General features: G+C 30.2%; 3 protein-coding genes across 3 annotated transcripts; all 3 read right to left on the bottom strand.

Moving 5' to 3' along the window:
• Nucleotides 1-3850: 3850 nt before the first annotated feature.
• LOC123299299 (RNA exonuclease 5) lies at nt 3851-11131 on the bottom strand. Its single transcript, XM_044881656.1, has 7 exons — nt 11017-11131; nt 10416-10737; nt 8427-8835; nt 7879-8295; nt 6225-6661; nt 4969-5222; nt 3851-3986 (listed from the first exon to the last, which is right to left on the bottom strand). Exons 1-7 carry the CDS (start codon nt 11094-11096, stop codon nt 3851-3853), a joined length of 2055 nt encoding a protein of 684 aa, XP_044737591.1. The 5' UTR covers nt 11097-11131.
• Nucleotides 11132-12364: 1233 nt separating this feature from the next.
• LOC123298914 (zinc finger protein OZF-like) lies at nt 12365-14136 on the bottom strand. Its single transcript, XM_044881014.1, has 2 exons — nt 14110-14136; nt 12365-14051 (listed from the first exon to the last, which is right to left on the bottom strand). Exons 1-2 carry the CDS (start codon nt 14134-14136, stop codon nt 12642-12644), a joined length of 1437 nt encoding a protein of 478 aa, XP_044736949.1. The 3' UTR covers nt 12365-12641.
• Nucleotides 14137-14935: 799 nt separating this feature from the next.
• Nucleotides 14936-17571, bottom strand: LOC123299312 (zinc finger protein 699-like). Its single transcript, XM_044881674.1, has 2 exons — nt 17415-17571; nt 14936-17353 (listed from the first exon to the last, which is right to left on the bottom strand). Exons 1-2 carry the CDS (start codon nt 17544-17546, stop codon nt 15908-15910), a joined length of 1578 nt encoding a protein of 525 aa, XP_044737609.1. The 5' UTR covers nt 17547-17571; the 3' UTR covers nt 14936-15907.
• Between the last annotated feature and the right edge of the window lie 945 nt (nt 17572-18516).

Genomic DNA, 18516 nt, shown 5'->3' on the forward strand with positions numbered 1-18516 from the left:
CATAATCCGAACAAAACTAATAATACCGCACCTCCTAGTTTTTAATGAATACGGATTTGTGAGACTTTACTGCACAATAATACTTATCTCAATGTTTTTTTTTGTAGAAAATTAAAACAGTTAAAATAAAACAATTTACGGAAAACGTTAACAATGTTACTATAATAGAATAGAATAGAATAGTATTTTAAAGTTTTCTCATATAGTCAAAGAATAAAAGTTTCGTAGGTAGGTAGATATATGGTATTTATCTGGTGAAGAGCGCGTGTCGATATAACGGCTCTCAACTCAACTCGATGACGACTACTCAACCTTGAATATAATACACTTCCTGATACCTCTTTTCTAATTCGCTTGTGCGCTATTTACCATAACAAACAATATAAAATAATATACCTACTTAGTAGGTAAGTTAAGTTCAATTTTAAATCTTTTTAAATAAATAAATAATTTTTTAATAAATTTTAATGAAATAATACTGCATAAATATTACATACATTTCGAGATAATATCTTTATACTATTAACTTTTTGTAATTTGGAATTGGAGCAATATTTAAATTTTAAAATACGTTAGTAGTCCGTACCGTAAACAAGATTAAAGCCTTATCTTTTAACTATATATTTTGAGACATTTACCAAATTAATTTTGCCTAGAAATAAAGTATTTACTATGGAACTGGCACACAGATTGAGAACAACCTCTCATGATTAAGAAGGATAATAAATGAGAGAGCATGGTTATTAATGCGCATGTCTTAATATACAATATAATATCCTGGCGATATATGTCGATTGAAAATGACGCACTGAGAAAGGCCAACTTTCAAAAGGTTATATAATACGACTTTGTATCAAAACAAGTTAATATTTAAACTTAACAAATTTGAAAAGTATGGCTCGAATTTAGTAGGATTATATACATGGTTTATCAAAATTGGATAAAATTTGGATGTGATAGAGCAAAATTAAATTTTTTGGATTCTGATGACGTCATAAAGTTAAAAAAATCGATTTTTTTGATAACAAAGGCAAATTTGATCCGATCTTATTGGAATTGTTTTGAAACCCACTAATTTTGGGTCATTCTTTTCCGCTGTGATGTCAATTTTTCACTAGCTATCATTCATGTGCTTAATTCCGGAACCATGACTCCTCATTCTTGAAACCGATTAGTGCTAGGTTAATTTTGATCACAAATTTGAAAAGAATGGCTCAAATTTAGTAGGATTACATACTTGATTTATGAAAATTGGATAAAATTTGGATGTGATAGCGCAAAATAAAATTTTTTGGATTCTGATGACGTCATAAAGTTAAAAAAATCGATTTTTTTGATAACAAAGGCAAATTTGATCCGATCTTAATGGAATTTTTTTTGAAACCCACTAATTTCGGGTCATTCTTTTCATCTGTGATGTCAATTTTTCGCTAGCTATCACTCATGTGCTTAATTCCGAGACCATGACTCTACATTCTTGAAACCTGTTAGAGCTAGCTGTTAATTTTGTTCACAAATTTGAAAAGAATGGCCCAAATTTAGTAGGATATAATATAGGAACGCTATATATGTCAGATTGAACGAAAAATTCCTGAGATATCTCAAAAATTACCTATTCAATCGTATACAGAATTTTTCAAAAAAATTTCATAGGAATTATAAAGTTGTCACTTTGTCAGTAATGACCTATGGTAATATAATAAAATTCCCAAAAATAACCCTCTAAGTGCCATAATAATTCTTTCTTAAAAAAAATTACATTCTAATAAGCAATTACAACTTGTTGGTGTATTTAATTTCCATTCAATCAAGTTACGTTTTATTATAAATTAGTTTTTTTTTAAAACGTACTGCATCGTTTTTTACGATCAAATCTTGCATATTATTAATCGACTAAAACATGTAATTTTGTATACAATTTTACGAAATTAAGTATAATTGAAACTCGTATTAAATTAATAACACATGTATTTACCTGAAATTAAATACAAATTAACCGTATCGCGTGTCTTATGCGACACGGTTCATACTAAATTGCATATGTTATCAGGCCCGTGCGTACGGGGGGGGGGTGAATTGGGGTCTAATCCACTGACCAGTTAGCTATTCAAACATGAGACTGTTGGCCATGGATAAATACGTCAAAACACACTCAACGCTCAAATGTACAAACTGATTTAGTTGAAAATTATTTCCGAATCACAATCTAGGTACATATACCGTACATCGATTTCTTTCTGAAACATTATCAGGGGTCGATTTTAGAATCATCCCAATATTTTATCAAATTTTGCTTATCATTTTCCCAACAAAATGAAAAATTTTGATGAAGATTTTTACGTTCAACTTTTTGAAGCATACTCTTCAATTTTGTACGATGATTTTTGTGACATCTGGGTCGACGAAGTTAAACTTTGACGAAAGCATTGCCGAAAGAGACGTTAAAAATTCACTTGAAGCACTTGATATTTGATGAACATGATGAACCCCCTCTCTCCTTGGATGATTCCAGGGCACGGTCTTGTATGTTATCACTTTACATTATCTCATTATTCTTTAATATCTTTAAAAATAAACAAGTGAATTTTAAAATTATTAAATTACATAAGTTTGGTGTTGTAAATATCGAATTAACATAATAAGCCATCTGTTTACCAATTGTTGAACTACAGAATTTTATTGCAGTTAAATCGAAAATGAATCTTTCATTCGAAACGATAGAATTTCTTTCCCTATTACATATTCTCATTATTTTTTAATATTTTTAAAAATAAATAAGTGAATTTTAAAATTAGAAAATCACCAAAGTTTGGTGTTGTAATTATTGAATTAACACAATATAAGCCACCTATTTACGAATTGTTGAACTAGAGAATTTTATTGTAGTCTGAAATCGAAAAAGAATCTTTCCTTCGAAACGATAAAATTTTCTTTTCCTATGAAAATATCATGAACTGAAAGCTAGAAGTGAATTTGATGGAAAAATTATTTTCGTAATTTTAAAGGTGTCAGAAGACGAACGGAAAACCCTGCTTTACCGAATATCGGACAAAATTATTTTATTAAGTTTTAAGAAAACAATTGACTAAACTGTAAGTCTCGATACGCAGTAAACCTACCTAAAAGTTTAAATCGAAAATATAAAATTGTGTCTAATCCATATTTATACAGGGTGGACACCATTTTAATCTATTATGGCTAAAAAATAACTTAATCAAAAGTTCTAGAGTTTGATGGGAGACATCATGTTCTGGCATAAAAATGGACCTAGTTCTCCGGGCTGCTTTAATAGTCAATTTAGATCCTAAACAGTAAGAGCTTTTCATAAACAAAACTAAAATTTTTTATTTAAAACGCTTTTTCGAATATCGCTAATTTTCGAAGGAAATGCGGCTTAAAAAATATGTCATTATTGCTTTTAAGCGAAAGAAAACTAGTTATTGAAATATACTTTAGTCAAATTTTTCAGGGGTAATAGAGGGTATTCGCCTATATACATAACTTTGACTTGAAATTATATTTTCAAGGCCATTTGACCTCGATCTTTAACCCCATAAAACTCTGCAACTTTTGTTATTAAAGTTATTTTTTGATTGGTTAACTAAACGGCTAAAACGAGCTATTTGCCATAATAGATTAAAATGATCCACTCTGTATGTTAAATTGGTGAGTAATTTTGTGCGATAGAAGGATCTAGAATCAAAGGATGTAGATTTTAGTAAGAAAAAAGCATTTTAATAATAAATAAACAGACCAGAAAGATATATTTTTTTTTTTACAAATGAAAATTAATAATGTATTTAACTTATATATATTTATACATAAATACATAAATTAATTTATATACTCATTACGTTCTATTATCTCTTTTAATTGTAATAAAACCAACACCACTTGCTCCTTGACATTGGCCACTAAATAACACTATAAAAAATCCTCTAGGTTCCATATGTGTCCATATGTTCGCTATCCATTCATCCAATAAACTGTAAAGGTAATCAAAACAAATTATTAAGGTTATTATAAAGAAAATACTACGTAATGACATTTCAATGACAGTCAATAGGGAATATTCATGAAATTTAAATTTGATTCAAATAATTTTCTTCCGTAACTTCAATGACTGGACATTTCAGCTAAATCATTATTTTAGTAATTAATATCTTTTTAATTACTTAAAATTAATTAATAAAAGTACAAATTCAGCGAGGGTATTTAAAAATTTCTAAAACGGAAATTCAAATTTTTATACGGACGTGACATCAAAATACGGGCTTGTCAAATTTGTTGACATACTGTATGATATTAATTACTTACATTTTATATGGTATTTCATTAAATTATTCTATTCTACGGCTTTTTATTACAAAACTTAATAATAACGAGTGTAAATTCTGTGTTGTAAATTTTTTAAAGTGTAAATTATACATTGAACTGTCACCAATTGACAGATCACGTACTTATACGTAATCAACAGAGAGCGCCAAAAAATTGCGTTTAAATATCTCAAAATTATAATTATAATGTATCATCAAAGACATCCTTTCCGATAATACCGAAAACATCAAGAAAGTGCTCAACTTCATTCAAGACTCAGGGCTCACAAATCAAATATAACCAATATGTATTAATGCAATTACTCTATTTTATTAAGTTTACTGTATAAATAACATTATCTGTTGAAAATACAGTATAATAAATATATTTAAAAAAAAAAAAAAAATGTATTTTAAATATTTTTTTACACTTAATTAACGCATTTTTAAGCAGTATTTATATTTTTTACTTTGTTATAACGGTGTAAACTATGAATTAAAAATATAAAAAAAATACATGAATATTCCCTATTTTATAGTCCTGTAAATCTACAGACAATTAATTTCTGAGAATTGACCTTGACAGATGGACAAAAAATAGACAGGCGAATAACGGAGTAATCCTAAAAGAGTACATTTTTAAAGTACTTACCTAAATGTATTTGAAGCATTCTCATGATTAAGTTGTTCATCATTTAAATTAATATGACCCAAAGCAAAACTATAATCTTTTGCACTTTCACACAATCTTTGTACACATAATTGATTTGTTTGAACCGTTTCACATTTAATCTTCTTATCTTTGGACTCATAATCATATGTTACATTTGACTTATCCACAAACGATGTATACTCATCAATCACTTGATCACATCCAACAATAAATGCATTCTTTTCATTTGATACCTAATCAAATAAAATTCTATCAAAAACTAAATTATTTCCAACAAAAAAAAATGGCACAAACGAGAATTTTGATATTAATTCAATCAAATTAAACATTAAACAAACGCTGCATAAAATCAGGTATTTTTATTTTTTTGAAACGTTATTTGTAACGTAAAGGCACTGTTAAATCCAAGTTTTCCACCTCGGGAGACGACCGGGTCATTCTCAAACAAATAAAATAAAAATATTTTGACCTATTTCAGACCCAGAAGGGCTGATTTTTCATCAAAGATTGTGGATTATGGAAAGTAGGTTAAAATTGCAACGATTTGTACAGAACCGATAGTTTCGGAAATACAGCTTATTAAAATTTGGCCAGTTTTTCAAATTATACGATTACTCATTTACAGATGACATGCCAGACGAAGATGAAGTAAACGAAGATTATAATTGTCGATGCCCATCTGGATATTCTTAGGAATCCTCCTGGCATCTTAAAAAAAAATCAGAAGCGCGCTAATCAGGAGGGGTCAAGACAGAGGGGGTATTAAGTCTTAGAATCTTATTTTCTATCTGATGCAACAAAGGCGTAAGTTACCCCTGGGACATCCTGTATTTCTTTTTTAATATAATTTAGTCTTATTTCATCATTTTCAGACCATTCAAGTATCTGAAGATCTAGTATTTCTTTAGAAACGCTCTCTTGGGTCACTTGAGACTTCAAGAGTGACATCTGGGAGGAAGGGAAAGGATTCCAAGGAAGTACTAAGGTCTTCAAAGATTTTAAAGGTTGTGCCCATTTTCGAGATTATTTTTAAATAATAAATGTGCCGCCATTTAGATGTTTTATACTAAAATGTATTGTGTGCACGAGTGACAAGTAAAAACATCCCCGTTAACAAAAATGACGAAATAATTCATAAAAAGAAATATTGCCCGGCTAATAAATTTTCAGTTATTCTGAAATGACTGCCACATACTCCGGTTGCTCCTTGGCTTGCTACTTATTCTTGTACTTACCGTTAAATGTTTAAATAAATTCGTAGCATATGCATGTTGTGTTTTCATTTCATTATTTAATTCATATTTTTCAGTATTATGTCGTCCGCCTAAGACCGCATCACCGTATTCAACAGTTTTCGTTAATTTTAACTGTGCTAGTTTTAATGACGCTTTACTATCTTCAACAGAACAATGTCCATTACGACTGGCTTGAATACGTTCCGATAGATATTCACGTGCTAGTGTTGCTAATTTTGTTTTACGTGTACGATCACCGGACATATTAAATATAACACTTGTATCAATTATGTATGGATGCATCATTTTTAATGTATGTAAATCAAAGTTTAATGATTGACCAACAAGTATGGCATCGGCTGGTAATAGTTCACGTAAATCTTGTTGAACGTCTGATAGTTTTGTTGTGATACCATCTAACATTTCTTTTGTTATTCCTGTAATTAAAATTATTATTTTTTATTAAGTGAGTCATGGAAGTTAACTATGGTTATAGCAGTCTTTCCGCAATCGGAGAAATAGGGAATATTCATGTATTTTTTTATATTTTTAATTCATTGTTTACACCGTTATAACAAAGTAAAATATATAAATACTACTTAAAAATGCTGTATTTAAATGTAAAAAAATATTTAAAATACATTATAATTTTGAGATATTTAAACGCATTTTTTTGGCGCTCTTTGTTGATGACGTATAAGTACGTGATCTGTCAATTGGTGGCAGTTCAATGTATAATTTACACTTTAAAAAAATTAATTTACAACACAGAATTTACACTCGTTATTATTAAGTTTTCTAATAAAAGCCGTAGAATAATATAATTTAATGAAATACCATATAAAATGTAAGTAATTAATATCATACAGTATATCAACAAATTTGACAAGCCCGTACTATGATGTCACGTCCGTATAAAAATTTGAATTTCCGTTTTAGAAATTTTTAAATGCACTCACTGAATTTGTACTTTTATTAATTAATTTTTTAGTAATTAAAAAGATATTAATTACTAAAATAATGATTTAGTTGAAATGTCCAGTCATTAAAGTAACGGAAGAAAAATATTTGAACCAAATTTAAATTTCATGAATATTCCCTATTGCTAGGGCAAGCTCAGCCTCCTCTGAAAAATCGAGAACCTGCTTTAACCGATAACCAGAGCCTAAGAGTTTCGAAATAATATTTTTAGAAAACGATTTTCAATTTTTATTGTCGAAGAAAATTATTTATAAACTTTAGTGGATACAGCCCTACTACCTTAACTTTTCCTAAGCCTGCCCTGATTACAAAGCCTAGTTACGGCCATGTTGCCCCCTGTAAAAAGTAACAAAGTTGTTTCAATTAGCAATAACATGAACAACACCTGGAGGGTGGATTTTAAAATGAAAAACAAACGAACTATGTGTCTTTCTCCCTGGACCTGCAATTTTACTTGGGCTAGTTTTCTCCTCAACGTAAACTTGACATCAGAGACAAAATTGTTGCAAATTATGTTAAGTCAACTAATCAAACTTCGTTGCAACTTACGCTTGGGCTTACTCAGGACTTAGGACCCTATTTTTTAGAGTTTTAATCCATGAAGCCGAAGATAAAGTTTAAGGGAGGGGGGGGGTCCCCTGTGTGATTTTTCAAATGTAATAAAATTGAATACCTGAAAATCGTGTTAAATAATCAACAATTTTATTATCAGGTTTAACCAGCTTTTCATAAATCGTATGCAATTTTTCATTAACAATTGAAATACGTGTTAACTCTAAATTTCCACTTGTTGTACGACACATTTCACAATCCAAGCCAAACATTGGTGAAAATGGTGTAACAGGTTTATAAGCATCTTTCGTTAGAACATAATCCGAATATTTTTCTGATAATTCACCCTTTAACGGAATTGGATAATTCTCTTCAACTAGCTGTGCCGCTGATAATAATAATGTAGTACGGGGAAATTTATCCGATTCTGGTAAATTACCAATATATTCGATTTTTGGACCCCTATGATCAATTGGAAATACGGCACGTAACATTTTAAATACTTCTCCGGTCATTTGTATTGCAGCTTGTACACTACCTGTTTCAAAATTAAATAACGGTTAATAATGTTGTTGAAAAGAGAAATTAAGGTAGTGTGAAGAAGGGTAAAGAAAGTGGCCTCCTGAAAAACGTTAACGTTGGTTTGATATAATTGTTGGTATTACTAACCGTATTTCTTGATAAGTTTACTCCGTTGTGTATTAGTTAGAGGAACGGATACAAGTTCTTGTATCATGTTACCACCATAACAAGTTGGTGTTAATACTTCAACTTGATTATCTTTAAATTTCGTATTTAATATGTTGAAATTTGATTGATACGATGTATAGTGATATATCGATAGATTCTCAACAACTAAAACTATAGTATGACTAATACGATTATATTTATCCAATTGACACCATCGTGATGGAGTGTATGATGCGAAATGTCCGGATTGTGAATATAATAATAAATGTTGAATATCACTTAAAAATAATGGTATACGTTCATTTCCATTCAATGATAGGTGTGCTTTATCGCCAACGGCTTTTAACATGAATTTTGGTTGTTTTATTTTAATTTTACGTTCTTGTACCTAAAAAGGAATAATCAAAAACAAATTGTTAAATGACTAAGGATATCGAAATTATTCAGAGTAGGCCACAAGGTCATTTCCTATTTTTCAGTTTCATTTCCCCGTCAGCACTCGCATTATGAGCACTTTGCTCACTCTCGATTTACAAGTTACAAAATTAAAAAGAAACTCCGATAAATATTTCGTATACGGAACCCTAAACTCACACTTGAAACGTATCTAACAACACTGTCCATTCAATTACCTTTTTCCTTGGAGGCTTCTCCAAACTGAACAGATTTTGAAGATCATCGCCTATTTTTTTAGTTTTTCCGGGTACGAAACCCTAAACTCGCACTTAAAACATAGCTAAGAACACTCCTCCTTAAAATACCTTTCACGAAACAAAAAAAAAAAACAAATCGGTTCATCCGTTTAGGCGCTACGACTCCACATACGAAAAGTACTCGTTAAAAAGTTTTGTGGCCCTGAGAGCTTTTGATCAGAACAATTCGAATAACATTTTGGAGTAGGTTAGAAAAAGTTTCAGTTTCACATAAAGTCATTTTACTATCTTACTATCTAATCTTGCTGGGTCTTTTGGCACAGTTGTTTATTTGATTGCAACAACCTCCGAGTACTTAAATCTCTCTTGCGGACTCTCTCTAGATACATACAGTGAATATACAGGGTGTTCTGTTATTGATAGCAGAAAATTGTACCACTAAATTAAGCTTGTCAAGACAAATGGAAAAGCTATATACCAAATTTCCATTTGAGGCCTGATGCGGAAGATATGACTATGGGAAAATAGAAAGATTTATGAATTCACAGACCTATCAAATCCATTGAATTAGTAGCCGTCAATTTAGAATAGAGGGGACTATCATGAAACAATATTTGATTGTAAATTAATTGCTTTGGGTAGTGAATACTAAAAAAAAATTATTTTGTTGTTATTATTTATAAAGAAAAAAAAAATGATTCACCAATACAATTAGATGTGGGAGGTATCAAATTATATATTATAATAGGTCCGGGATAGGGGGAATAAATTGTGTAATACAGAACACAAAATCTTAAACATTGTCTAACTTTACAACGTCAACACACAACATACATACTTTGGTTTGTCTCGAAGTATATGTATCTAAGCATAAATTTAGCAAAACGGAATGGTCCGTTTTACTAAATTAATGCTTACGGTATGTGATATCGCACGATAGGTTGCGTAAAGCACTTAATTTACAAAGAAAAACAGTGTAGGTTTTAATGGGTTAGTTTTTATAATAACAAAAGTAGCCAAATAGAGTGTTTTTGTAATAATTTTGCATTTAGAGACGCTTTCCACTATGATAAAACACATCCTCTATTTAAGTAGTGTTTTGTTGGTTTCATTCAAAATTTTATTGAACTTGTGATTCGATAAAGATATATTAATTTATTTTGTTAATTATCTCACAAAGTAGGCTTCAAATCCAAAAGTCGAAAATAACTTTTTCCTTCGTCGTTATGAGCTTATTCTGCAGGATGACGATCTGCAGTCAATAACAGAACGCCTTGTATACTACTTAAAAGATACAAAAATTAAAAATATTTACCTCTTTTTTTAACATTTGATATTCTTTTTTTATAGAAATAGAATTTTTCTTACTATTCTCTAAATTTTCTGAATTTAATTGTTTTTCTTCATGTATTTTTAAACGTTTTGTAACTGGTTCTGTACAGTTATTATCATTTTCTTCAGCTACTTCTACCTCTTGTTGTAATTTTCTATCTTGTTCATTTAATTTTGCTATTTCTAAAAATGCTGTCACCTTTTTCTTTTTCTTTTCAAGTCTAGCCATTTGTTTCATATTTAATGGTTTAATGGTTGATGATTTTAATTCACTTGAATATGACATTGTCCCCAACATCCATACACTAAGTAAATATACAAATTAAAAAAATTATCCCAAAACCTCTTACAAAATAGCTCCTAGCTTAAATTCGAAAAATCGTAAAGCTATGAAACTCATATCAAATACCTAAGAGCAGGGAAAATAGTACTCTCTAATGATCATAACAGTTTCCATAAGACAAGGGGGACACCAAGTTATTAATGAAGACGGAAGACTAAAAAACATGGCCCTGTCTGATTTTCACATTGCATGGGAGCCCCGTAAAATTACAGTAAAGCAATTAATATATAAAATTGTATACCTAAATTTAAAATTGAGAATACATGAAGCGATATAATTAACTACCCGTAGGACATAATTCAGTGATATTTTTCTTAACATAATTTTACGAAAAAAATAAATTAAAATTAATGGCAAAAAATGATGTTTTGGGGTTACTAAAGAAAACAAAATGTAACAGATTTAACAAAATTTAGTTGCTATAATTACCTCACTTTTTTAACGAACAATCATTACATTTTTTTATAAATTAAAACGTAAATATTATTTATATTTTTTAATGGAAAATATTCAAAATGTTTATTTCGATGACAATTAGCACATGTATTTTACTTTAAAAAAAATTCATAGACATCAAATATATATAGACTGTCAAACAACACTTTGTAAACGCTCACAGACCTATATAATAAATTACACGTTCGATACAATTATTATTCTTTTTTTCGAAAAATGTGATAAAATGTACCTATATATTGTTTTTTAAATAGAAATAATAAATTTTTCGAAGCGGTTTCCATAGTATTAATGTAATTAAGCAAGAAAAACATTGCTATTTTTTATTTTATTACATTGATGAAAATCGTAAATATCCCTGCGTCACAAAATTTACACAGGTTTTACCATTCTAAGTGATATAGCTACATGTACTATTATAGTAATATCAATTAGAATGGTAAAAACCGTGCAAATTTTGTGACGATGAGTATACATACAAAAACTTGAACAATAAAAACTTAGATATTCTCAATTATATAGTCATTTTGTTTCCTGCCAAGTGTCCAAATATACTATGAAAACATAGCAGCAAATGCGATAATCAAAACGAAGAAAAGCTATTATCTTCTACCTTCTAATATAAATATACATATTTAGCTGTTCGTTAGTACGGCTAAAGCTCAAAAACGGCTTGGCCGATTTGAATAATTTGAGTACAACGAGCTTCAGAGCCGAAATGCCAAGCCACACCGAAGCCCGTTCATTTGCCCAAGTTTGGCCAAAAAAACAACTTTGGCTTGTTTTTTTGGAGGTTTGAATAGTGCTTAGAGAATCATACGTCTATTTAAATTTAGATGTTGGTACCAGAATTGCATTCATGTAGGTGTTTGTGCGGTGGTCGTAATAAAATCAATATCAATATTAGGCCTCATTACTTCTAGCATTTATAGTTATAGGTTATTATCTGCTTTACCAGACTCGATAGAATATTACAAGACAGAATCTGCCCCGCCGGGCCGATCCGATTTCTGTTTGAATAAGATATTAACAACAAATTGATAACCATTTTTATAAATCTTTTATTATTTAAATAAAATAAAATATGTATAATACAAATAAAATTAAAATAATATTAAATTCTTATACGGCACATTAAAAATTAGTTCACCATCTGCTACTCTCACTAGAGGGACTGTTTCGTTTCGTATTGATGCATTAATAGACAGAAGAAGATGAGAAGAATCCCGGCGAAGAAGATGTGGGCATTCTACGCGGCATCTCTTATCCTGAAGTGTGTCGCCTTCGGGTGACAGATTGTTCTCAAAGAAGGCACAGAGGCCCCCTTGGTGTGAGTGCTAGCGACCCATTTGCGGTACACTTCTTATGTTTTATCATTGTTATAAAGTCTTTCCCTTATTTGTACTCTTTTTAAATTGAATTCGTATGTACTTTCATGTGAACATTTAAAGCAACTTTTTGTATAAAACTTTTATCACACATGTGACATTTAAATGGTTTTTCACCAGTATGACGTCTTACATGATGTAACAAAATTTTCTTATCAAAAAAGGCTTGAGAACAGAACGTACAAACAAAATTACGTTCATTCAAATGAATACGTGATGTATGAACTTTTAATTGAAATACCGTACGATATGTTTTCTCGCATTTATCACAAGCGTAAGGACGTTCCTTCGTATGCGTTAATAAATGCTTATTTAAATGATAAGTCGATCGTAGCTTAAGTCCACATTGATTACACAAATGTTTATAAACCGGACCCGAACCTGTATGATAAGCTTGCACATGACCCGTGAGTGTTTCTCGTGATACAAATATTTTATCACAATATTGGCAATTCAGTTTATCACGTTCGCCATGTGTTGTCATATGGTAACGTAGATTACGTCGACGTAATGATTTACCACAAACTTCACAATTCACAAGTTGATCTCGGAACGGGGTTTTGATTTTTGGATGCATTTTTCGCATATGTTTTTCTAAAATTCGTTTCGTTTTGAATGTTTCTTCACATTTATCACATTTTGGATTCTTTCTTATTTTCTCAATTTTGTGTATAAATCGCATGTGTCTGTATAAAGAGTCTTTACTTGGTAATTTTGCCGAACACATTTTACACGTTATCTCGGGGATGTCATCGTTTTCATGAGTTAATTTATGTTGTGTTAATTTCTTTCGTGTTGAAAATGTTAAATTACAAATACGACACTTGTTATGGGATTTTTCATGAGCACGTAAATGTAATGGATGATAACAGATAAGAGAACATTTTTCACATTTAACACCTTCTGCATTGTGCATTTTTTTCATATGTACACCAAGTGCATCGACTTTTTTAAACGACTTTGAACAAGTTTCACATTTATAATCATTTGTCTGCGGTGCTTCTTCTAATTCAGATTTTTCACTTTCACTATCATAATTAGAATCATTTTCATCATTTTCACAGCCATCACTTTCCTCTTCGAATTTATATTGAATGGTTTTCTTCCTTGTTTTTATTCTATTCAATTCTGGTTTATCTTCATTTTTAATTTCCACCAATTCTTCGTCATGAAAATTGTTCTGTTTTGATTTTTTTGAATCATCCTTATTTTGATTTGATACATTTTCACTATCACTTTCTTCTTTTACAAAAGTTGGATAATTTAGATCATCTAATCCTTCATTTTTCACGAAATTGTTTGTATTTTGTTCAATAATTTGTCGGAATGTATTGTCAGAATTTTCACATAACTGTTTAAAATTGATAGTATTTTGTAATTGAAGAAAACATTCGTTGCATATTTGATTTGGTAGATCATCATTTTCCCAAATCTAGTACCAAAAGAATTATAAAATATTTTTCAGAAATATTATAAAAATATTGAATTACCTGTACAGAAGCACATGCTGTTATCATATCAATTATTTTAAACGAGTTGATTGACAAAAATGTTTTATTAAATTTCATACAAATACGACAAACTTTCTCAAAATCCGACAATAAAACACATTTTATATCCATTTTTCAAAACATTTCACTTTTCAAGTGTAAAACAGACTTTAGTTTCTGGTCTGTTGACCTTAAGATAATGTATTTTCGTAATATTTGAAAATTTTTTATAATTCCTTTCGAAATAAAAACCAGTAGATGTTCTCCTTAAGACTACAGGTAATTTTATTTTTCAGGGGCGTTTACAGATTTTCTAATTTGAAAATATTAGGGTTAATATTTTTACGTTTCGATACCTATTTACATCATCAGGGTCGTAACGAGGGTACATAGCTTTTCAAATTTGTGATCAAAATTAACCTAGGTCTAATAGGTTTCAAGAATGTGGAATGTTGACTTCACAGATGAAAAGAATGACCCAAAATTAGTGGGTTTCAAAAAAAATTCCAATAAGATCCGATCAAATTTGCCTGAGTTATCAAAAAAATCGATTTTTTAACTTTATGACGTCATCAGAATCCAAAAATTTTAATTTTGCTCTATCATATCCAAATTTTATCCAATTTTGATAAACCAAGTATGTAATCCTACTAAATTTGGGTCATACTTTTCAAATTTGTGATCAAAATTAACCTAGCTATAATAGGTTTCAAGACTTTAGAGTTTTATTAATCAAAGTATAGCAACAACAATATTTATAATAAAAAATATATTTCAGCTTTACAAACTACAAAATCGTTAGTTTTTTTAAATGTAATGGGTTGATTATTTATGATGCTATCAGCGCCTATTAAAAAAAATTAAATGTTTAATTAATTAATAACAAATATAATTATTTATAAATAATGTAATCAAATAATACATAGTCCAGTTAACCTATCTATAGACCTTTTCATTTCAATTACGATTCATTAATGTTTGTCTATGCTTGAGTGACATTTGTCTATCCTTGAGTAGCATTTCGTTTATCGACTAACTTCATGGTGTTAAAAATTTTAACTAACTTCACCATGTACTTTTCGTGTCACCCTATGCGCTAGCATCATAAAAAGTCACTCTCATCATTTTTTCATAACGTGCCTAAAAAATTACTTAAAAAATTTGAGAACAAATTCAAACCAAATATACAAAAAAGGGTATTAACATTTCTATTTTCTTTGGAAGTATTCTGTAGTTCTCAAAAGTCGCTCCTTTGAAAAACGTTAGGTATATTAAAATATTAAACGAAAAAATATTCTGTGGTCTCAATATTCTCCTTTCCTAAACAAGTATTTTGTAGTTTATCATGTCACTATTGGCTCCAACGGCAGGTAGTAATTTTTGGATTAGAGGGAGGGTGGTAAGAAATTTACGATCCAAAAATGTCATTAATTCAATAGTACTTTGGCATATACACATTCTTAGTTAATTTAATCTATGGTAGCTCCATGTCTAAGGGAAGGCAGCTACTCTGATTTGTCCCATCCTCGGTATGCCCAAGATATGAATATCTTATAAGAACTTTCAACTTTCAACGAGTGCAAGAGAGAGCTGTGAGAGTGTCCGCAGGTAAGAGAGAAATCGCCGCCGAGCTACCGTATCATAGAATAGCTCAACAGCGTTCTTTCTCTTACCTGCGGACACTCTCACTTATGGCTAGCATAGACACTCGTGCACTCTATCTAATGATATCTCTATGACTTCATCAGAGGCGCCAACGATTAAATTCGACCAAGACTGGTGAATTTTTTTTTAAATTTTATAACAAATTCGTATGAGTTTTCATATGCACATCTAAAGCAGCTTTTTGTATAAAACATTTTTCACACATTTGACATTTAAATGGCTTTTCACCAGTATGTCGTCTTACATGTTTTAATAGGATAACCTTATCAAAGAATGCTTGGGAACAGAATGTACAAACAAAATTACGTTCATTCAAATGAACACGTGATATGTGCGTTTTTAATTCATAACCGTGGCGATAAGTTTTATCGCATCGATCACAAGCATGTGGCCGTTCCTTGGTGTGGGTTAATAAATGTTTTTTTAGTTGATTAGAACGCAACCTAAGTCCACAATGATCACATAAACATTTCTTGTGAGAAACTTGCTCATGATCCTGAAGTGCTTCTGGTGTTGTAAATTCTTTTGCACAATATCGACAAGTTAGGTTATTAAGTTCTCTGTGTGTTAACATATGCGAGCGTAGATGATGTCGTCGTATAGATTTACCACAAACCTCACAATTTACGTTCAGTTTAACTTTTAGATTCTCGGCGTGTTCACTGTGTGTACCCAAATGCAGTCTTAGATTACGTCGACGTACTGATTTACCACAAATCTCACAATTAGCGTCCTGTTTATCGTACTTAATTCTTGCCTTGTCTTTTGAGAGCATCCTTTTTGGATGGATTTTACGCATATGTTTTTGTAAATCACGCTTTGTTTGAAATGTTTCTTTACAAGTATCACATTTAATAGATTTTTCATTTATTTTATGTTGTGTTAATTTATGTTCTACTAATTTTTTTCGGGTTGAAAATGAAGAATAGCAAATGGCACATCTATTATGTGACTTTACATGGGCACGTAAATGTAACGAATGATAACAAACTACTGAGCATCGTCCACATTTAACACCTTTTGCTTTATGCGTTCTTTTCATATGCCAACCAAGAGCATCGACTTTTTTAAATGTCTTAGAACATGTTTCACATTCGTATTCACTTATCTTCGGTAGTTGTAGTTTTAAATCGGATAACTTTTCATTCTCACTGTCATAACTAGAATAATTTTCATCATTTGTATTTTCAAATCCATCACTTTCTTCTTCGAACTTATGTAGGATGGTTTTCTTCTTTGTACTTTTTCTATTCGATTCTGATTTATCTTCTTTTTTAATTTCCACCGTTTCTTCAAGGTTGTTTTGTGTTTTGTTGGAATCATCCTTGTCTTGATTTGCAATAGTTTCAACATCTGTCTCTTCTTTAATGTAAATTGGATAATTTAGAGTAGAAAATTCTTCATTTTTCACATTTTCCAAGTCATTTTGGTTGTTCCAAAAATTACTTTTATCCTGTTCAATAATTTGACGAAAAGTATTATCTGAATTTTCACATAATTGTTTAAAACTAATGGTGTTTTGTAGTTGAAGAAAACATTCGTTGCATATTTGATTTGGTAGTCCATCATTTTCCCAAATCTAGGTATCCAAAAAAATTATATTTGAATGATTTGAAAAAATTATAAAATATTTGATTTACCTGTACAGAAGCGAATGCTGTTATCATATCAATTATTTTAAACGAGTTAATTTGTAAAAATGTTTTGACGAATTTCATACAAATACGACAAACTTTCTCAAAATCAGACACTAAAACACATTTTATGTCCATTTTGGTACATTTTTGTCGAATAGCTAAGAACTTTTAAAACATTACGCTCTCTTGACTTTAAGATATTTATTTTCAAAATTTCAGCTTTATAATCTCGAGAAGTTTTACTCTTTCGAAAGTGTTTCAGAAATGTTGGCATCGAATAGGTAGTCTAATTTTTATTATATTAAGGAATTTCATAAATTGGGAAAGGTTAATTTTAATTGAAACAAGGAAAAATTGACCGCAATATGCAGTAAAATTTCGATTGTCACATGAGAATGAATTATCTGATTCTTTTAATCAAAATACAGGAACAATAATATTCTTAATAAAAATATATTTTAGTCTTTAAAACTACAAAATCCTTATTTTTTGTAAATATGATCAGTAAATTAAGACTAGGTGTACATTGCTTTTTTCCCTTGATTATTGCCTGCTCATAATATAATTTGTTTGGTATCGAAATAACTTAAGAAAATATTTCCCTATTATTTGCATCTAGAAACTTTTCGTCTACAATCTGATGAAGTATTCCGCAGTTTCTCAATACTCAAGAGGTTTGGATGACTCGGTCGAAACAAGCAGTAACTTCTTTTAATCTCTTTTTTTGAATTTTCACGGAGTACACGGCGTTTTGTCGGCGTCTTCGTGGAATATTGCCGACCTTTTCTCGGAGTATTCACATTATGATCAGTTCATATTCCGTCAGAACACTGGCAATACTGCTCAGAAACATCGAGAAAAAGATCGTAGAAATCTCGTGTCACAACTGCATATAAAACTTCGTGTTTCCTATCGCAAGAACACCACTTAAGCCGGAATCATTGTTCCCGAATAACTATTATCCGACGGCTTTTATACCCAAATAACTTTAAAACAAAATACGCACATTATTTGCCGCTCACAGTAGCTGCAGTGTTTGACCTCTTTGAGTTGAGCTAATTAGCTCAACATAATACATAGCTCAACACAATACAACATAATTGTA

This window comes from Chrysoperla carnea, chromosome 4, assembly GCF_905475395.1.
Source record: "Chrysoperla carnea chromosome 4, inChrCarn1.1, whole genome shotgun sequence".
NCBI lineage: Eukaryota > Metazoa > Arthropoda > Insecta > Neuroptera > Chrysopidae > Chrysoperla > Chrysoperla carnea.